Source organism: Barbus barbus, assembly GCF_936440315.1.
Source record: "Barbus barbus genome assembly, chromosome: 44".
NCBI classification, from domain to species: Eukaryota; Metazoa; Chordata; class Actinopteri; order Cypriniformes; family Cyprinidae; genus Barbus; species Barbus barbus.
In genome coordinates, this window is record NC_136722.1 from 28,472 (window position 1) to 42,367 (window position 13,896).

General features: G+C 40.0%; 1 protein-coding gene across 1 annotated transcript in view; it reads right to left on the minus strand.

Moving 5' to 3' along the window:
* Positions 1–13,896, minus strand: part of LOC306863203 (reversion-inducing cysteine-rich protein with Kazal motifs-like) — a 73,570-nt gene that overhangs the window by 2,134 nt on the left and 57,540 nt on the right. The window contains exons 15-20 of the mRNA XM_079406427.1: positions 11,553–11,675; positions 10,458–10,629; positions 1,830–2,025; positions 1,421–1,631; positions 1,039–1,112; positions 344–499 (exon numbers count right to left, since the gene is read on the minus strand). Coding sequence (XP_079262553.1) covers positions 344–499; positions 1,039–1,112; positions 1,421–1,631; positions 1,830–2,025; positions 10,458–10,629; positions 11,553–11,675 — 932 coding nt within the window. The remainder of the gene's footprint in view (positions 1–343; positions 500–1,038; positions 1,113–1,420; positions 1,632–1,829; positions 2,026–10,457; positions 10,630–11,552; positions 11,676–13,896) is intronic.

The following is a 13,896-nucleotide window of genomic DNA, read 5'->3' on the forward strand; positions in this document are numbered from 1 at the left end:
TTACTTTTTTTAGTAATATACTATTAAATTATTTAATTATAAATAAATTCTAAATTTATTCTGACAAAACATTAAAAATCCACCCTTTAAGAGTTATCGGCCACACCATGAAAATAACATCCCTAATTTTCACATTTATAGTAAATACAGCAGGTTCAGATGGAGATGAGTTATTTTATGTTTATTAATATCAGTGGATATTCCTGGATATTGATTGGTTTACATAGAAGCTAACTATGAACCTCTGTTAGCACAAGCTCTCATACAGCATTACTTCACTGAAGTGTGATTTAATAATTACTACGCTGTATTGTTCTGTACTGTATGTTTTATGAAGACACACCTGCAGAGGCGTGGGCTGCTGATCGACCGGCACGATGAGGACGATGAGCTCAGAGTCGATGCTCAGATAACCGAAGATGTCACACTGAGGAACAGAGATGTGCAGCCGCAAGATCTTCAGGATGTCATGGACCGTCACCGGCTGATTCCGGTTCAGCTGGAACACACACACATACTGAATGCTGCCTCACACAAAATGCTTTCATCTCACAGCACATATACACCTTTCCTCAACAAGATGCATAATTTAAAGCATCGTTCATTTGTTCAAATCACTAACTCTTTTATGAGCAATAGTAACGGTGGAGATTACAATATTGTATTCATTAGTACAGCATCAGCAAACGTTATTGAGCATAACGGCTGAATTTATGAAATGCAACATCTGTGACATTAGACTTTATTAAATGTTTTTAAAGGGAGGTCAGACCTCATATAGAAACATTCACTGTTAATAGTTCATTAAAGCACACACTAATCTGCTCAGAGATCTGGAGTGGCTGATGTAAAGCATGCTGTTCAGGAGAAACATGATCATATGGGAATAGTCAGTCGGTGCATTAATGCTATTAAATGATCCACACTGTCTCCTGCTGGCTGCCTGATCTCAACGCACTTGGCTAAAATCACAGGACACTTTAAACATGACCAGCTCTCAGCTCTGTGCGATGCAGAACAAGAAGATGAAACATTTACGTTAGCGAAGCTGTTCATCTGTGCTTTATTCCAGAGGATCTGCAGCATTCCCGCACACACCGGACAGCAGGCACCTGCACACATTCACAGCAGTTTCTCTCAACTCGTTTACACAAATGATATCCCTCATAGATATCTCTGAAAATCAAATACATCCTCTTAGTAATTAATTCTCAGTGCTTCTCAACCAGGGGGCCGCAGGGTGACTCAAAGTATTTCATTTAACATTTCTATTAACTTTTTATTTCTATTTACATTTTAAAATAATCTAACCCTAACTTAAAATACTAAAAAACAAAACAAAATATATAAACTGAAAATTCAGTGCTCCCTAATATCAACATGTGTGTGTGTGTGTGTGTGTGTGTGTAGCGGCTCTCACCGGGCAGCGTGATAGGGTTGCAGGTGCGGCTGGAGAGCGGAGGGCAGGGAACAGCATTGCAGCCCGAGTCTGACGTAAACTCTGACACGACGCCAACCGCATGACAGCGACCTTGATAGTCCACAGCCACACGGTCCGAGAACGCTTCACACACCGTACTGTAGGTCTCCCCGTTATGACCACACACCTCTCTGGGCTTCCTGCAGGCGTCCTGAGCACACACACACACACACACATAGATGCACACATACACACAGATACACACACACACACACACACGTCAGAAATCATACTCATATACAAATTACACAAAAAATCCCAGCAATTACAATCACTCAGCATGTCAATCAGAGTGATCTGAGCTGTGTTGTGTGTGTTATATTGTGTGTTGTGTGTGTGTGTGTTGTACCTGACAGTGTCCCATGTAGGCCAGGCTCTTGCTCCGCTGGAACAGAAGACACAGGTTGGCGTGTTCCATCTTGTCTGTGTCACAGACTGGATCCAGCTGGTTCTGGTCACAGCCAGCCGGACGGGAAACACACTCATACTGAGGGCAGGGATATTCTGACAGCTCCGTCAAACACACCTGACGCCTGGGGACACACCTGTCAACACATCACACACCACTGACCATCAGACATCACAAACAAGAGCTTTACTGCCATTTGCACACACACACACGCGCACTAACACACACACACACACACACACTAACACGCACACTCACACTAACACACACACACACACATGCATGTTGGTTTTTGTGGTTTTTGGGGACTCTCCATAGGCGTAATGGTTTTTATACTGAACAAACTGTGTGTGCTATTGCCCTACACCAACCCTACACCTAAACTTAGCCCTCACAGGAGACTTTGTGCATTTTTAGATAAAAAAAAACACCATTTAGTATGTTTTTTAAGCCTTTTGAATTACGGGGACATAGGCAGTGTCCTCATAAACCACCTTCATATTGTAATACCTCTGTCATACCCATGTCATTATACACATTTGTGTCCTCATAAACCACATAAACATGCACACACACACACACACACACACACACACACAAACACACACAGACAGGTCCGGGGTAAAATGAGTGGGTTCTGCTCATTGTGTTCATGTGTTTTGAAATGCAATAGAAAGCTGGGATTGTTTCTGATCAGTGCTGAACTGTTCATTCAGAATTGCATTTTTAAATGAATATTCCAGGACATTTGAAATCTCTCTCATTTTCCATGTGTTAAATTAGTCATGAATTTGTCCAGGAGCGCCTTTCTTGAGTCCAGCCTGCAGAAGTCAGCGGTTTACGTTAAGATGATTAACATATTAATGTGTACACGATTAACATGTATTTTCCCTGAAATCTCTGATCGTCTCTCCTCTGCTTCAGTGCAGAAGTCAGATGTTTAACATCTTAGGAACAAAAATTTCCTTTGAAACGCGGGCCAAGGAGATGTTACGCAACACACCTTACATAAGACAGAAGCTGAGAGGCTCTCTTTCACTCAGAGATCCTCCGCTGACGTCATTGTGCTGCTAATTTAATCTTATCCTGGACAAGATCTGAACAAACAAACCTTCACAAACACACACACCGAAGGCACTAGGATGAGTGTTAGCTGCTGAATAAACACACACCACCAGTGTTGGGGAAAGTTACTTTTAAAAGTAATGCATTACAATATTGCGTTACTCCCTAAAAAATAAACTAATTACGTTACTTAGCTACTTTTTATGGAAAGTAATGCGTTACTTTTGCGTTAAGCCCGGCTCACACTGTGCGATTTTGGCCACGATTTGGTCGTCTGAGACAAATTTTCAAAATCCTAAAATCCTAAAAGATTCCTATAATCCTAGGCTAAAATCAGTTGTCTAGATCGCTGGTTTGACATGTTCACCGACAGCCGATTAATGGCCGTTGCGATAAATTTTTTCCTCCGATTAAATTCTGGCAGTGTCAGAAGATTTCAGACACTTTCCTGCAGTGGGACATCTCCTACGACGACCGTCAAACCAAGAACCAATAGGAGAACTGAACTTGATGACGCAATTAGCGCGACAACTTCAAACTTCAACTTCGTTATTTGTAAAAACAATATATACAAAGTAAAGTTTACTTAAAGTTTACTTATTAAGGGTCAGGATGTTTAAACTCAAATAACAAAATTAGCTCAAGTTCGCTCTGTAGAACTGGAAGTCCATAAAGTCCTCTTTTGCCCAGCCATGACTTGCTCCACACACGTCGTCTTTTTCGTTTTTTTTTTTTACATCAAGGCATGTAATTAATAAAACTAACGCTACACGTTGCTGTTGTTTGCTAGCTACCATTATAGAGAGAGAACGCGGGTCACGTATTGATGACGTAAAACCCCGTACAAGTCTTCTTGAGTACGTCCGTTTTTGTCGTGTCTTGACTGTCGTACAGTCTGACATTAAGACAACTGAGATCCTACAGTCTGACATGGGGATCATGTTCGTACAGTGTGACAAGCAACAATCGCAAGAGACTTTTAAAAATCGCACAGTGTGAGCCCGGCTTTACTTTTAAAATATGAGCAGGGCTTGATTGTTTTTAATACAAGAAATTACATTAATACAAATGTAAAAGCCCTGTATCTTGTGAAGGAAAAGTAAATTCACATCTGTAAAGTAAAACTCAGGATAAGAAGGTTTAACACTCTTCAGCAATAAAAAAACAATGAAGTACAATTGTTAGTTTATCTAAAGTCATTTTTGCTTATTAGTATGGTTGAACTGGATCATCAAAGGTCAGCAGCAAAGACATTGGTTAATAAAATGGGATTAGATACATTTGTGTTAACATATTTAATTATTGCAGGTTTGCGTCATATTCTGAGTTTGCATTTCACTGTTTTAATTCATTTTGATGAATACTAAATCAGTTTTTTGCGAGTGGGATGAATTCATGCACATTCACATTTAGATCTATAGTAACAGCAAGTTCACACAGCGCACTGTCAGTCAATAAATGGGAAAAAGTAACTGGCGTTACTTTTTTGAGAAAGATATTTTCTTGTAAATTAAAAAATAATGCGTTACTTTACTAGTTACTTGAAAAAAGTAATATTATTACGTAACTCGCGTTACTTGTAATGCGTTATCCCCAACACTGCACACCAGTGACAGGTTTTACATGATTCAACTCATTCAAGAACCACTGTCCCACAGACGAATATTTTATTCTAATTATTATTATTATTTAATAATTAATAATAATAATAGTAATAATAAAATTATATTTTCAATTGTAGCAATTAATTCTTTCTTATTTATTACATTTGATTGTTTTATTACTAAATTTTTAAAACAAAATATTTGAAACTTTTATCATATTGCTTATTTAAATTAACTTATATCACTGCAGCAACTTAAGAATATTAAACATTATTATTATTCATTATTTTTAATGGTCGATACGGTTTTAACTGTTACGCGTTGCTGGGGTAAGAGAGCAGGACAACGAGGGATGCAGAATAATCAGGTACTTTAATGAAATAAACATATTAACAACAAGATTAACAGCATGAACATAACTTTAACGAAACTTTAAGACATGAAGACTACTACTGAACTGAAGGCTTATAAAGAACACAAACTAATGAGGAAACAAGATGATTAATGTATGAATGTAATAAACGATGATGACTCATTAACTAAACAAGGACAGGAACTACCAAATAAGGGCAAAACAGAACTGAAAGGAAACAGACACGTGACATTAACATTATTATTAATAATTATTATTATATTAATAAATTATTACTTCTCATGTTTTGTATTCATTCACATTAAATGTGCTATTATTAATTATTATTATTTATTAAACATTGGTGTATTTTATCTTATTGCTTATTTATAATAATGCAGCATGTTGGAGAAACACTTTCTGTCAAATATATATTTTTGCAGATATTAATAATTAATAAATCATTCAAATATTTCTCACATATATATTATTATCATTTATTTAAAAATATGGTGTCATATTGCTTATATTAATTCATTTATATTCATGTGGCAAGTTTAAAAAATAGTTTATTTCAACAATTATAATTACAGTTATTAATAATTGATAATATTTTAAATTTATAATAGTTGAGTTAAGTCACCATTATTTATACAGCGCTTTTAACGATGCAGATTGTGTCAAAGCAGCTTTACAGTATTAATCAGGGAAATTGTGTGCCGTTCTCCTCTGGCCAGACAAACCAGCAGCTTAATTCTAGGCTGCAACAAAGTCAATTATAATATTAATAATCCATTGACAAAAAATATATATATTTTATTAGTTTTATTTCTATCTATTAAATTGTACTATTATCAATTATTATTTATCAAAGATCTGTGTGTTTTGTCATATCGTCCCTTTCTCTTCTTATACTCGTTGTAATGCTCAGCTTCTTGTTGCTTTAATAATTGTATATTGGTTTGATGAATACACCAATCAATTCTATCAATTCTAAAATCAAACTATGCTCTGGTGTCGATGGAGTTTCCACCGCTGTTCACATGTGCTGGATGTCTGGGGTTAGATGTGATGTGTGATGTAAGATCAGAGGAAGGGTCACGCACAGCATCCGCCGCCGGACGAGGAAACTGTGTGACACCTGAACAAACAATCAGAGACAGAGCAGCCCTGGACATACTCCTCCAGACAGACCGAGCCCACGGCTTCACTCTTAAACACAGTAACACTAGAACTGCTCGACCACAAGACTGACAGCTAACGCTACTTCAGTCAATGCATTGAGTGAACAGCACTGATGAATGATGAGTGTGATGTGTATGCAGATGCACATGTTGTTGTGACGTGTGAGCTGGGGTGTGTGTGTGTGTGTGTTTGTGTGTGTGCATGTTTATGTGGTTTATGAGGACACAAATGTGTATAATGACATGGGTATGACAGAGGTATTACAATATGAAGGTGGTAAAAGTACTTCTAGAAATATTTACTCAAGTAAAAATAAAAGTAATAGTTTGAATAGTTACTTGAGTAAGAGTAAAAAAGTATCGGATAAAAAAACTACTCAAGTATTTAGTTACTAGTTACTTTGGATCATATAGGTACTGAATATAGTCTATTTTTATCTAGATATATAGATTACATTTATGTAATGTGTATGTGTACACACACACACACACACACACACACACTGCCGTTCAAAATATATATATTTTAATTAGTGCTGTCAACCGATTAATCGCGATTAATCACATACAAAATAAAAGTTTTGTTTGCATAATATATGTGTGTGTTCTGTGTATATTTATTATGTATATATAAATACACACACATACTGTTACATGTTGGGTTTTTTGTGACTGTTCCATGTCGGGTTTTCTGTTTTCCCCTGTGTCCTAGTTCAGTTTAATTAGTCATTGTGTACACCTGTCCTTCCCAATTATCTGCCCCTTTATAAGTTCCTGTCTTTGTTAGTCTCACCGTCGGTTATTGTTGCTATCATTGATGTGTGTGCACTCCCCTGTTTGTATCTGCTCCTGGAATCCTGATTAAAGGAAAAACTATTGTATATCCTCGTCGTGCGCTCCTTGTTCCGCACAGCATCGTAACAGAATAACCGACCAAAACAGCAAGTTTGCGGCGTTTTTCCCCCGTTTTATTTTCCCGGTTTTTGCCAAGTTTTTTATTTTTTATTATGGATCCCGGTGTTCTCGTCCTCCTGTTGGAACAGGGGGATCGCTCTCTCGAGGACCACACAGAGGATTTTTTATTCCTGGCCAACTTAACACACTTCCCGGACTACTGCCTCTGCTCGTTCTACGAAGCTGGACTGAACAACACCACACGTGGGCAGTTGTCCGGGGACGGTCCTCGAGAGAGCCTCGCCGCCTTTATCGAGTGGGTGCTGGTGTCTTGCAAATCGCATCTCACCGTGGACCTCGCAGAGAATGACACCAGCCCCACTCGGGACCCAGCGCCCAGTCCACTACCACCCCGCAGCGCGGAGCTGCCCGAGCCCACCGCAGACGGAGAGCCAGAGCCTGCCGCGGTCGTTGAGCCATCGCCATCAGGAGCGACAGAGCTGCCGATCGTCCCGGAGCCCGAGCCCCAAACGTCTGACCAGGTGCGAGAGCCGGCAGTGCATCCGACGGTGGAGAAAGTTGTGGAGATCGCGGGGGCGATGGAACGCCCCGCCCACGGCGCCACCGCTGAGGGTGAGCTTGAATTGGACCTGGGTAACCTCATTGACTTCCACTCTGACACGATCATCCCTAAGCCAGCTCCTGTATTGAACTTCTGGGAAATTATCCCACCCGACCTCCCTCTCCCACCGCCTCTCATTGATCTGGTTCCTACTCCAACACCCTCATCGCCTGAGTTCGTCAGCCCCTCTGCTCACCCTCAGCTCACCATCTGTGGCGTGGGTTCGCCGCGGGTCTGCCGACCTCCAGCTCTGTTGGCGTTGAGTCTGGAGGATCCCTCGTCTCCGCCCTCAGCCTCCGAGACCCAGACTCCGCCTCAGTCCGGCGACCCTGCGGCTCCACCATGCCTTCAAGCTCCCTCGGCTCCACCGGATCCCGTCTACCCACCAGCTCCACCGGGCTCCCTCGTCCTTCCGGCTCCGCATTGGTCAGTCGTCCCCCTACCTGCACCTCAGGACTACTCTCCTTGGGCTGCGCCCCGTCCCTTCGTCCCTCCGGCTCCGTTGGGCTCCTCCTTCCCTCCTGCTCCACCTATGTCCTCTGTCGCTCCGGCTCCGCCGCGGCCATCCGGATCTCCGCCTGCGCCGAGGTCGCCGAAGACATCTGCTCCGCCTTGGACCTCCGGATCTTCGGCGTCACCCTGGCTCTTCGGCTCTCTGTCTCCACCTCGGGCTCCACCACCACCTGCTCCGCCGCCGTTGGTCGGCCCCATGGAGTCGGCGGTCCCTCCTCCACCATGGCTCCTCCCTCCGTCGGCTCCCCCGTGGGCCACCATCTGGACTGTGGCCTGGGTCGTCATCTGGCTCCTCCTGTTCCTGGCTCCCCCTTGGCTCCTCCCACCCTCCACTCCCCCATGGACTTATTGTTTGGACTCTCTTATGTTTATTCCCTGCCACCCTCCGGTTCCACACCCTCCTCCAGATCCCCCACCCGCCCTCCTCAGTTGTTACGTTACGGCGTGAGGCCACGCCTTGCCGGGAGGGGGCGATATGTTACATGTTGGGTTTTTTGTGACTGTTCCATGTCGGGTTTTCTGTTTTCCCCTGTGTCCTAGTTCAGTTTAATTAGTCATTGTGTACACCTGTCCTTCCCAATTATCTGCCCCTTTATAAGTTCCTGTCTTTGTTAGTCTCATCGTCGGTTATTGTTGCTATCATTGATGTGTGTGCACTCCCCTGTTTGTATCTGCTCCTGGAATCCTGATTAAAGGAAAAACTATTGTATATCCTCGTCGTGCGCTCCTTGTTCCGCACAGCATCGTAACACATACAGTGTATATTTGGAAAATATTTACATGTATTTACATGTGTATATTTATATTCATATAATTTATATTATAAATATATATAATTAATATATAAACATAACCTATTTTTCTGAAATATATACATGCATGTGTGTGTATTTATATATACATATTAAATATACACAGTACACACTCATATATTATGCAAACAAAACTTTTATTTTGGATGCGATTAATCGTGATTAATCATTTGACAGCACTAATTTTAATGTAATTTATTTCAGTGATGCAAATCAGAATTTTCATCAGCCTTTACCCCAGTCTTCAGAGTCACATAATCCTTCAGAAATCATGTTGATTTATTATCAGTGCTGCTCTTTTTAGCTTTCTATTCATCAAAGAATACTGAACAAAATGTCACAGGTTCCAAAAAATATTAAACAGCAAAACTGTTTCCAACACTGGTAATAAATCGATATATTATAATGATTTCTGAAGGATCATATGACTCCGAAAACTGGAGTAACAGCTGATGAAAATTCTGATTTGCATCACTGAATTAAATTATATTTTAAAGTAAATTAATTATGTATTATCCTATAACCTCTGACACTGAAACCTCTGAAAACGCCTCACATGACTGCTCTGAACATAACGAAACAAATGCATATTGACGGATCTTCTGTTCTGTAAAATGTAAACAAATGTAGCCTATATTTTTGCAAGCGTAAATATTGTAAAAATATGAATATTAATTGTGTCTGGAACAGGCCGCGCGCCGCTGCTCAGAGCTAACGCGGGTTCCGTGGGTGTTCATTTCATACTCTGGGACAGCTTATTTAATGTATAAATTATACATTGTATTTAATGTAAGGTACATGTACAACAAACTGGTAATGTCATAGTGGCATCGTGGCCTATACCTGTGGAACAGTAGACAGCACACGCGGTGTTCATCTAATAAAAGATCTTCATATAGCTCTAGCAAACAAGCCTTTGCAGATTTGCTTTCAACTGACTGTAGATCCAAAGCCACGTCTTCAGCGCTCTTGATGTTCTTAAACTCTCTGTTATCTGAGTGAGAACCGCTTCAGAGACTCAGCGCGTGCGGCAGGGAACTGAACGAATCATTCAAACTGATTCGCGAACCGATTCACTGGTTTGATAAAGCCTTTAAACAGAATCGACTCAAAAGAATGAATCATTCGCGAATGGGCATCGTTCATTGCCCAGAGAAAAGTAGACGGCGCGTTTGGAATAAACTGAAGCATTTTTAACTTGCATTGCATTAAGATACAGTAACAAGAGGAGAGTCACCCACAGTAACGAAGTAAAAGTACCGTTTTTTTCTCTAAAAATATACTTGAGTAAGAGTAAAAGTACCCATTTTAAAATATACTCTAAAAGTATTAGTTACCCAAAAAATGTACTCAAGTAAATGTAACTCGTTACTACCCACCTCTGGGTGTAGGGTTGGTGTAGGGCAATAGCACATTGCCCTAAAACCATTACGCCTATGGAGAGTCCCCATAAACCACAAAAACCAACGTGTGTGTGTGAGTGTGTGTGTGTGTGTGTGTGTGTGTGTGTGTGTGAAGGCACCTCTGGCTCCTCTGGCAGGGGTTCGGGGAGCAGGGGTCGATGCTCCTGCAGGATCCGAACACAAACTGGTTGTCCTTGAAGCCGACGCAGCGTGCGACACAAGCGCTGGGATATGTGCGTCCATTGTGAGCGCAAACAGGCACGAAGTGATCGGCGCAACCACAGGGAAGCCCTGAGAGAGAAACCACACCAAACACAAACATTCACAACAATCCAACTGATTTACAAATTACTGTTTTACTCATTTAAAAAGGTCTTGAAAAATTGTTCTGTTTATTTAATAATAAAATAGTAGTTTTATTTAACTATTTCAATATTTAATTTTTTTATTATTTTATTTACAATTATCTTTTTTGCCTGTTATTTTTAATTTTTTAGTAGAAATTCTCATGAATTCTAACATCTATGGAAGTGCATTTCAACCAAAAAATATAAATAAATAAATAAATAAATAAAATTATAAAAATGGTAATTGCAACTTTTCATCTCACAATTCAGACTTTTTTCAGAACTGCAGATGTCAGAATCACAGGCAGTGAACATGGAATTGTGAGGAAAAAAGTCAAAATTCTGAGTTCACAAGTTTTTTCTTCAAAACTGTGAGGGGAAAAAAAGTCACAATTACCTAAAAAGTAGTATTGCAGGATATAAAATATTTTTTTTTTATATATATCTCATAATTTTGTTTTGACTCAACCATAGAATAAAAACATAAAAAAGGTAACCAACTTTGTATCTCACATTTTTTCAGAACTGCGAAGGTCAGAACTGTGAGATGTAAACTCAGAATTGCAAGAGAAAAGTCTGAGTTCATATCTCGCAATGCTGACTTTGTTTAGTTTTTTTTAATTGCAAGCAAAAACTCACAATTAACTAAAAAGTCAAAATTGCACGACTTTTTTCATGCATTTTCGAGGTTATATCTTGAAATTCTGAATTTATATCTCACAATTCTGACTTTTTTTCTTGCAGTTCTGTGTTTATATCTTGCAATTCTGTTATAAAATGTTGCAATTACCTAAGTCAGAACTGTGAGATGACTTGTTTATTTTTTGGGCTCATAAACAGCAGTAGAGATGATTGTGAAGCACAGACCTGTGAAGAGCCGTCTGTCCTCGTCTGAGCCGTCGGGCCGTAGACACTGACGAGACGAGCAGATGCTTTCCCCGGCGAAGCAGGAGCAGGGATGACAGTCGACCCGGAACGACACACCGTGACCTGCTCGAGAACATGAGACCATCACCAACAAAACACTCACTCCTGCTGCTGCTCTTCTGCCTCCAAGACGCTTCAAGAAACCTCCTGCAAAGCTCCTGAGAAACTCTGCTCAAGTGCACCGAGGACAAAAGCTGCTTTAAACACAAAGGATGCTCACAACAAATGTTGATTTAATTTAGTTAACAGAAGTTAACTGATCAAGAAAACCTATTTTTGGCAGCTTCCTCATTTTACAGCATTTTTACACCAGAGCCTAAATCTTTTAACAGTACTGTAGCTTTGCAGGAGGTTTCTTGAAGCGTCTTGGAGACACAGTTCTTCTGGATTTAGTCGCAGTTTATTCTGTTTCTTCATGTCATTCCAGACAGACTGATGATGATCAGATCAGTGTGGAGCACAGAGATGTATATCTCCAAATAAGTTATACGGGTAAGAATACAGCATACTATACGTTTAGTCTCCATAAGAACAGATCTCTGAGATCAGTTCATCTTTCCAGGCGGCGCTGCTTGACATGACTATAAAAAACAGCACATCTGTCTCCAATGAGCTCAAGATGGCGAGCGCTTTAGAAGCAGAGTAAAAATAAACATGAAAGAAAAAGCAATAAACTCATTCATGTTCAAACCGACAGGCATACAAACGAGCTGTTTACAAAAACACATACTTATAAAAACTAGAGGAAAAAAAAGAAAATCTTTGCACTAATGATATGCATCATTCTAAAAGGTTTTATTTTTATATTTTTTCTATATATTGATATTTATTTATTTTTTTATTTATTTTAGTAGTTTATTTGTCAGGGACAATGTACAAAATACATTAATCTTACGAAAATATGCTTTGTACCAGAGTTAGCAAATGCTAATTTCCATCTGCAATCCCTGGGCAGGTGCACACAATATTAAAACATTACATTACAAATAGCTGTCAATAGCACTACCAAATACATGCAATATTAGTTGAACAGTGATCATCTAAAACGAATCAAATATTTAAATGAAAAACTAATCAAAAAACCATCACAGCCTAAAATATGTACAACATATTACATTTGTAAACTTTAAGTGTACTGATGCTGACACAACTGGTTATCAAGGATGTATTTCTTTAAGTTTCGAGAGAACTTATTCAGATCTATAGACAACTTTAAACTGTCTGGAAGTTGATTCCATTGTTTAATGGTTTTAAATGAGAAGGCTGTCTGTGCAAAGGCAGAGGATCTTTTCGGGACAGCACAGTTTCTGTGAGCAGTAGAGCGAGATTCGTTTGTTCAGAATAAAGTTTTATGATTTTTTTCAATGAGGGTGGAGCAATATTATTAACAATTTTGAAAATGGTTCTTAGATTTGTATATCGAATTAGAGAGTCAAAACTTAATATTTTATATTTACTGAGAATATTGCAGTGATGATAACGAGGGGCTTTTCTGTCAAGCACCTTTAACGCCTGATTATAGACCGATCTGAGCGGTTTAAGTGTGGTCTCATTGGCCTGAGACCATCAAGACAAACAATAAGTGATGTGTGGAGAAATCATGGCATTAAAATACATGAAAAATGCTTCAGTTGTCAAACTATTCCTAATATGTCTAAAGGTGGAAATATTATATTTAATAGAGTTGCACATCCTTTTAATATGTTTTTAAAACTCAGAGTTTGGTCCAAATGGACACCTAGATATTTTATCTCTGTCACGATATAGATTTTTTGTCCATTAACATAGATGTTAGGCATATCTGCTACATGTGGGGACATACAGTGGAACAAAATGTCGTGTCTCGCAGGACCACGGTGCTACATAAATACAGACATACAACAATGAAGTAAAAAACACTATAAACCTATACACAACTAACCTACTGACAGATTTAACTATAAGTATTGTGGCGGGAGGAGCCAACGACAGACACAGTGGGTGTGGCGTCAAGCCTCGGAGAGGTTTTATTAAACAATAAAAAGGAAAATAAAGTGTCCAAAGGGGGAAAAGTGTCCAAATAAACGGGGAATCTGGTGTCCTCGTTGTGCCGCGGGGCTAGTGAAGGAGGGTAGTGTTCGTCAGGGAAGGGTCCAGGGAAGGGGCGGAGTCCGGTGGCCGCACGCGCTCCCCTCTCGGGGCCGGGAGCGAGTGGTGGCGGCGTCTCTTGCGCGGCTTCGTCCATCTCCTGGGTTCCCGGCGCTTCTGGGGGATTCGGCGGCCCGGCATCCTGGCCTGTCAGCCG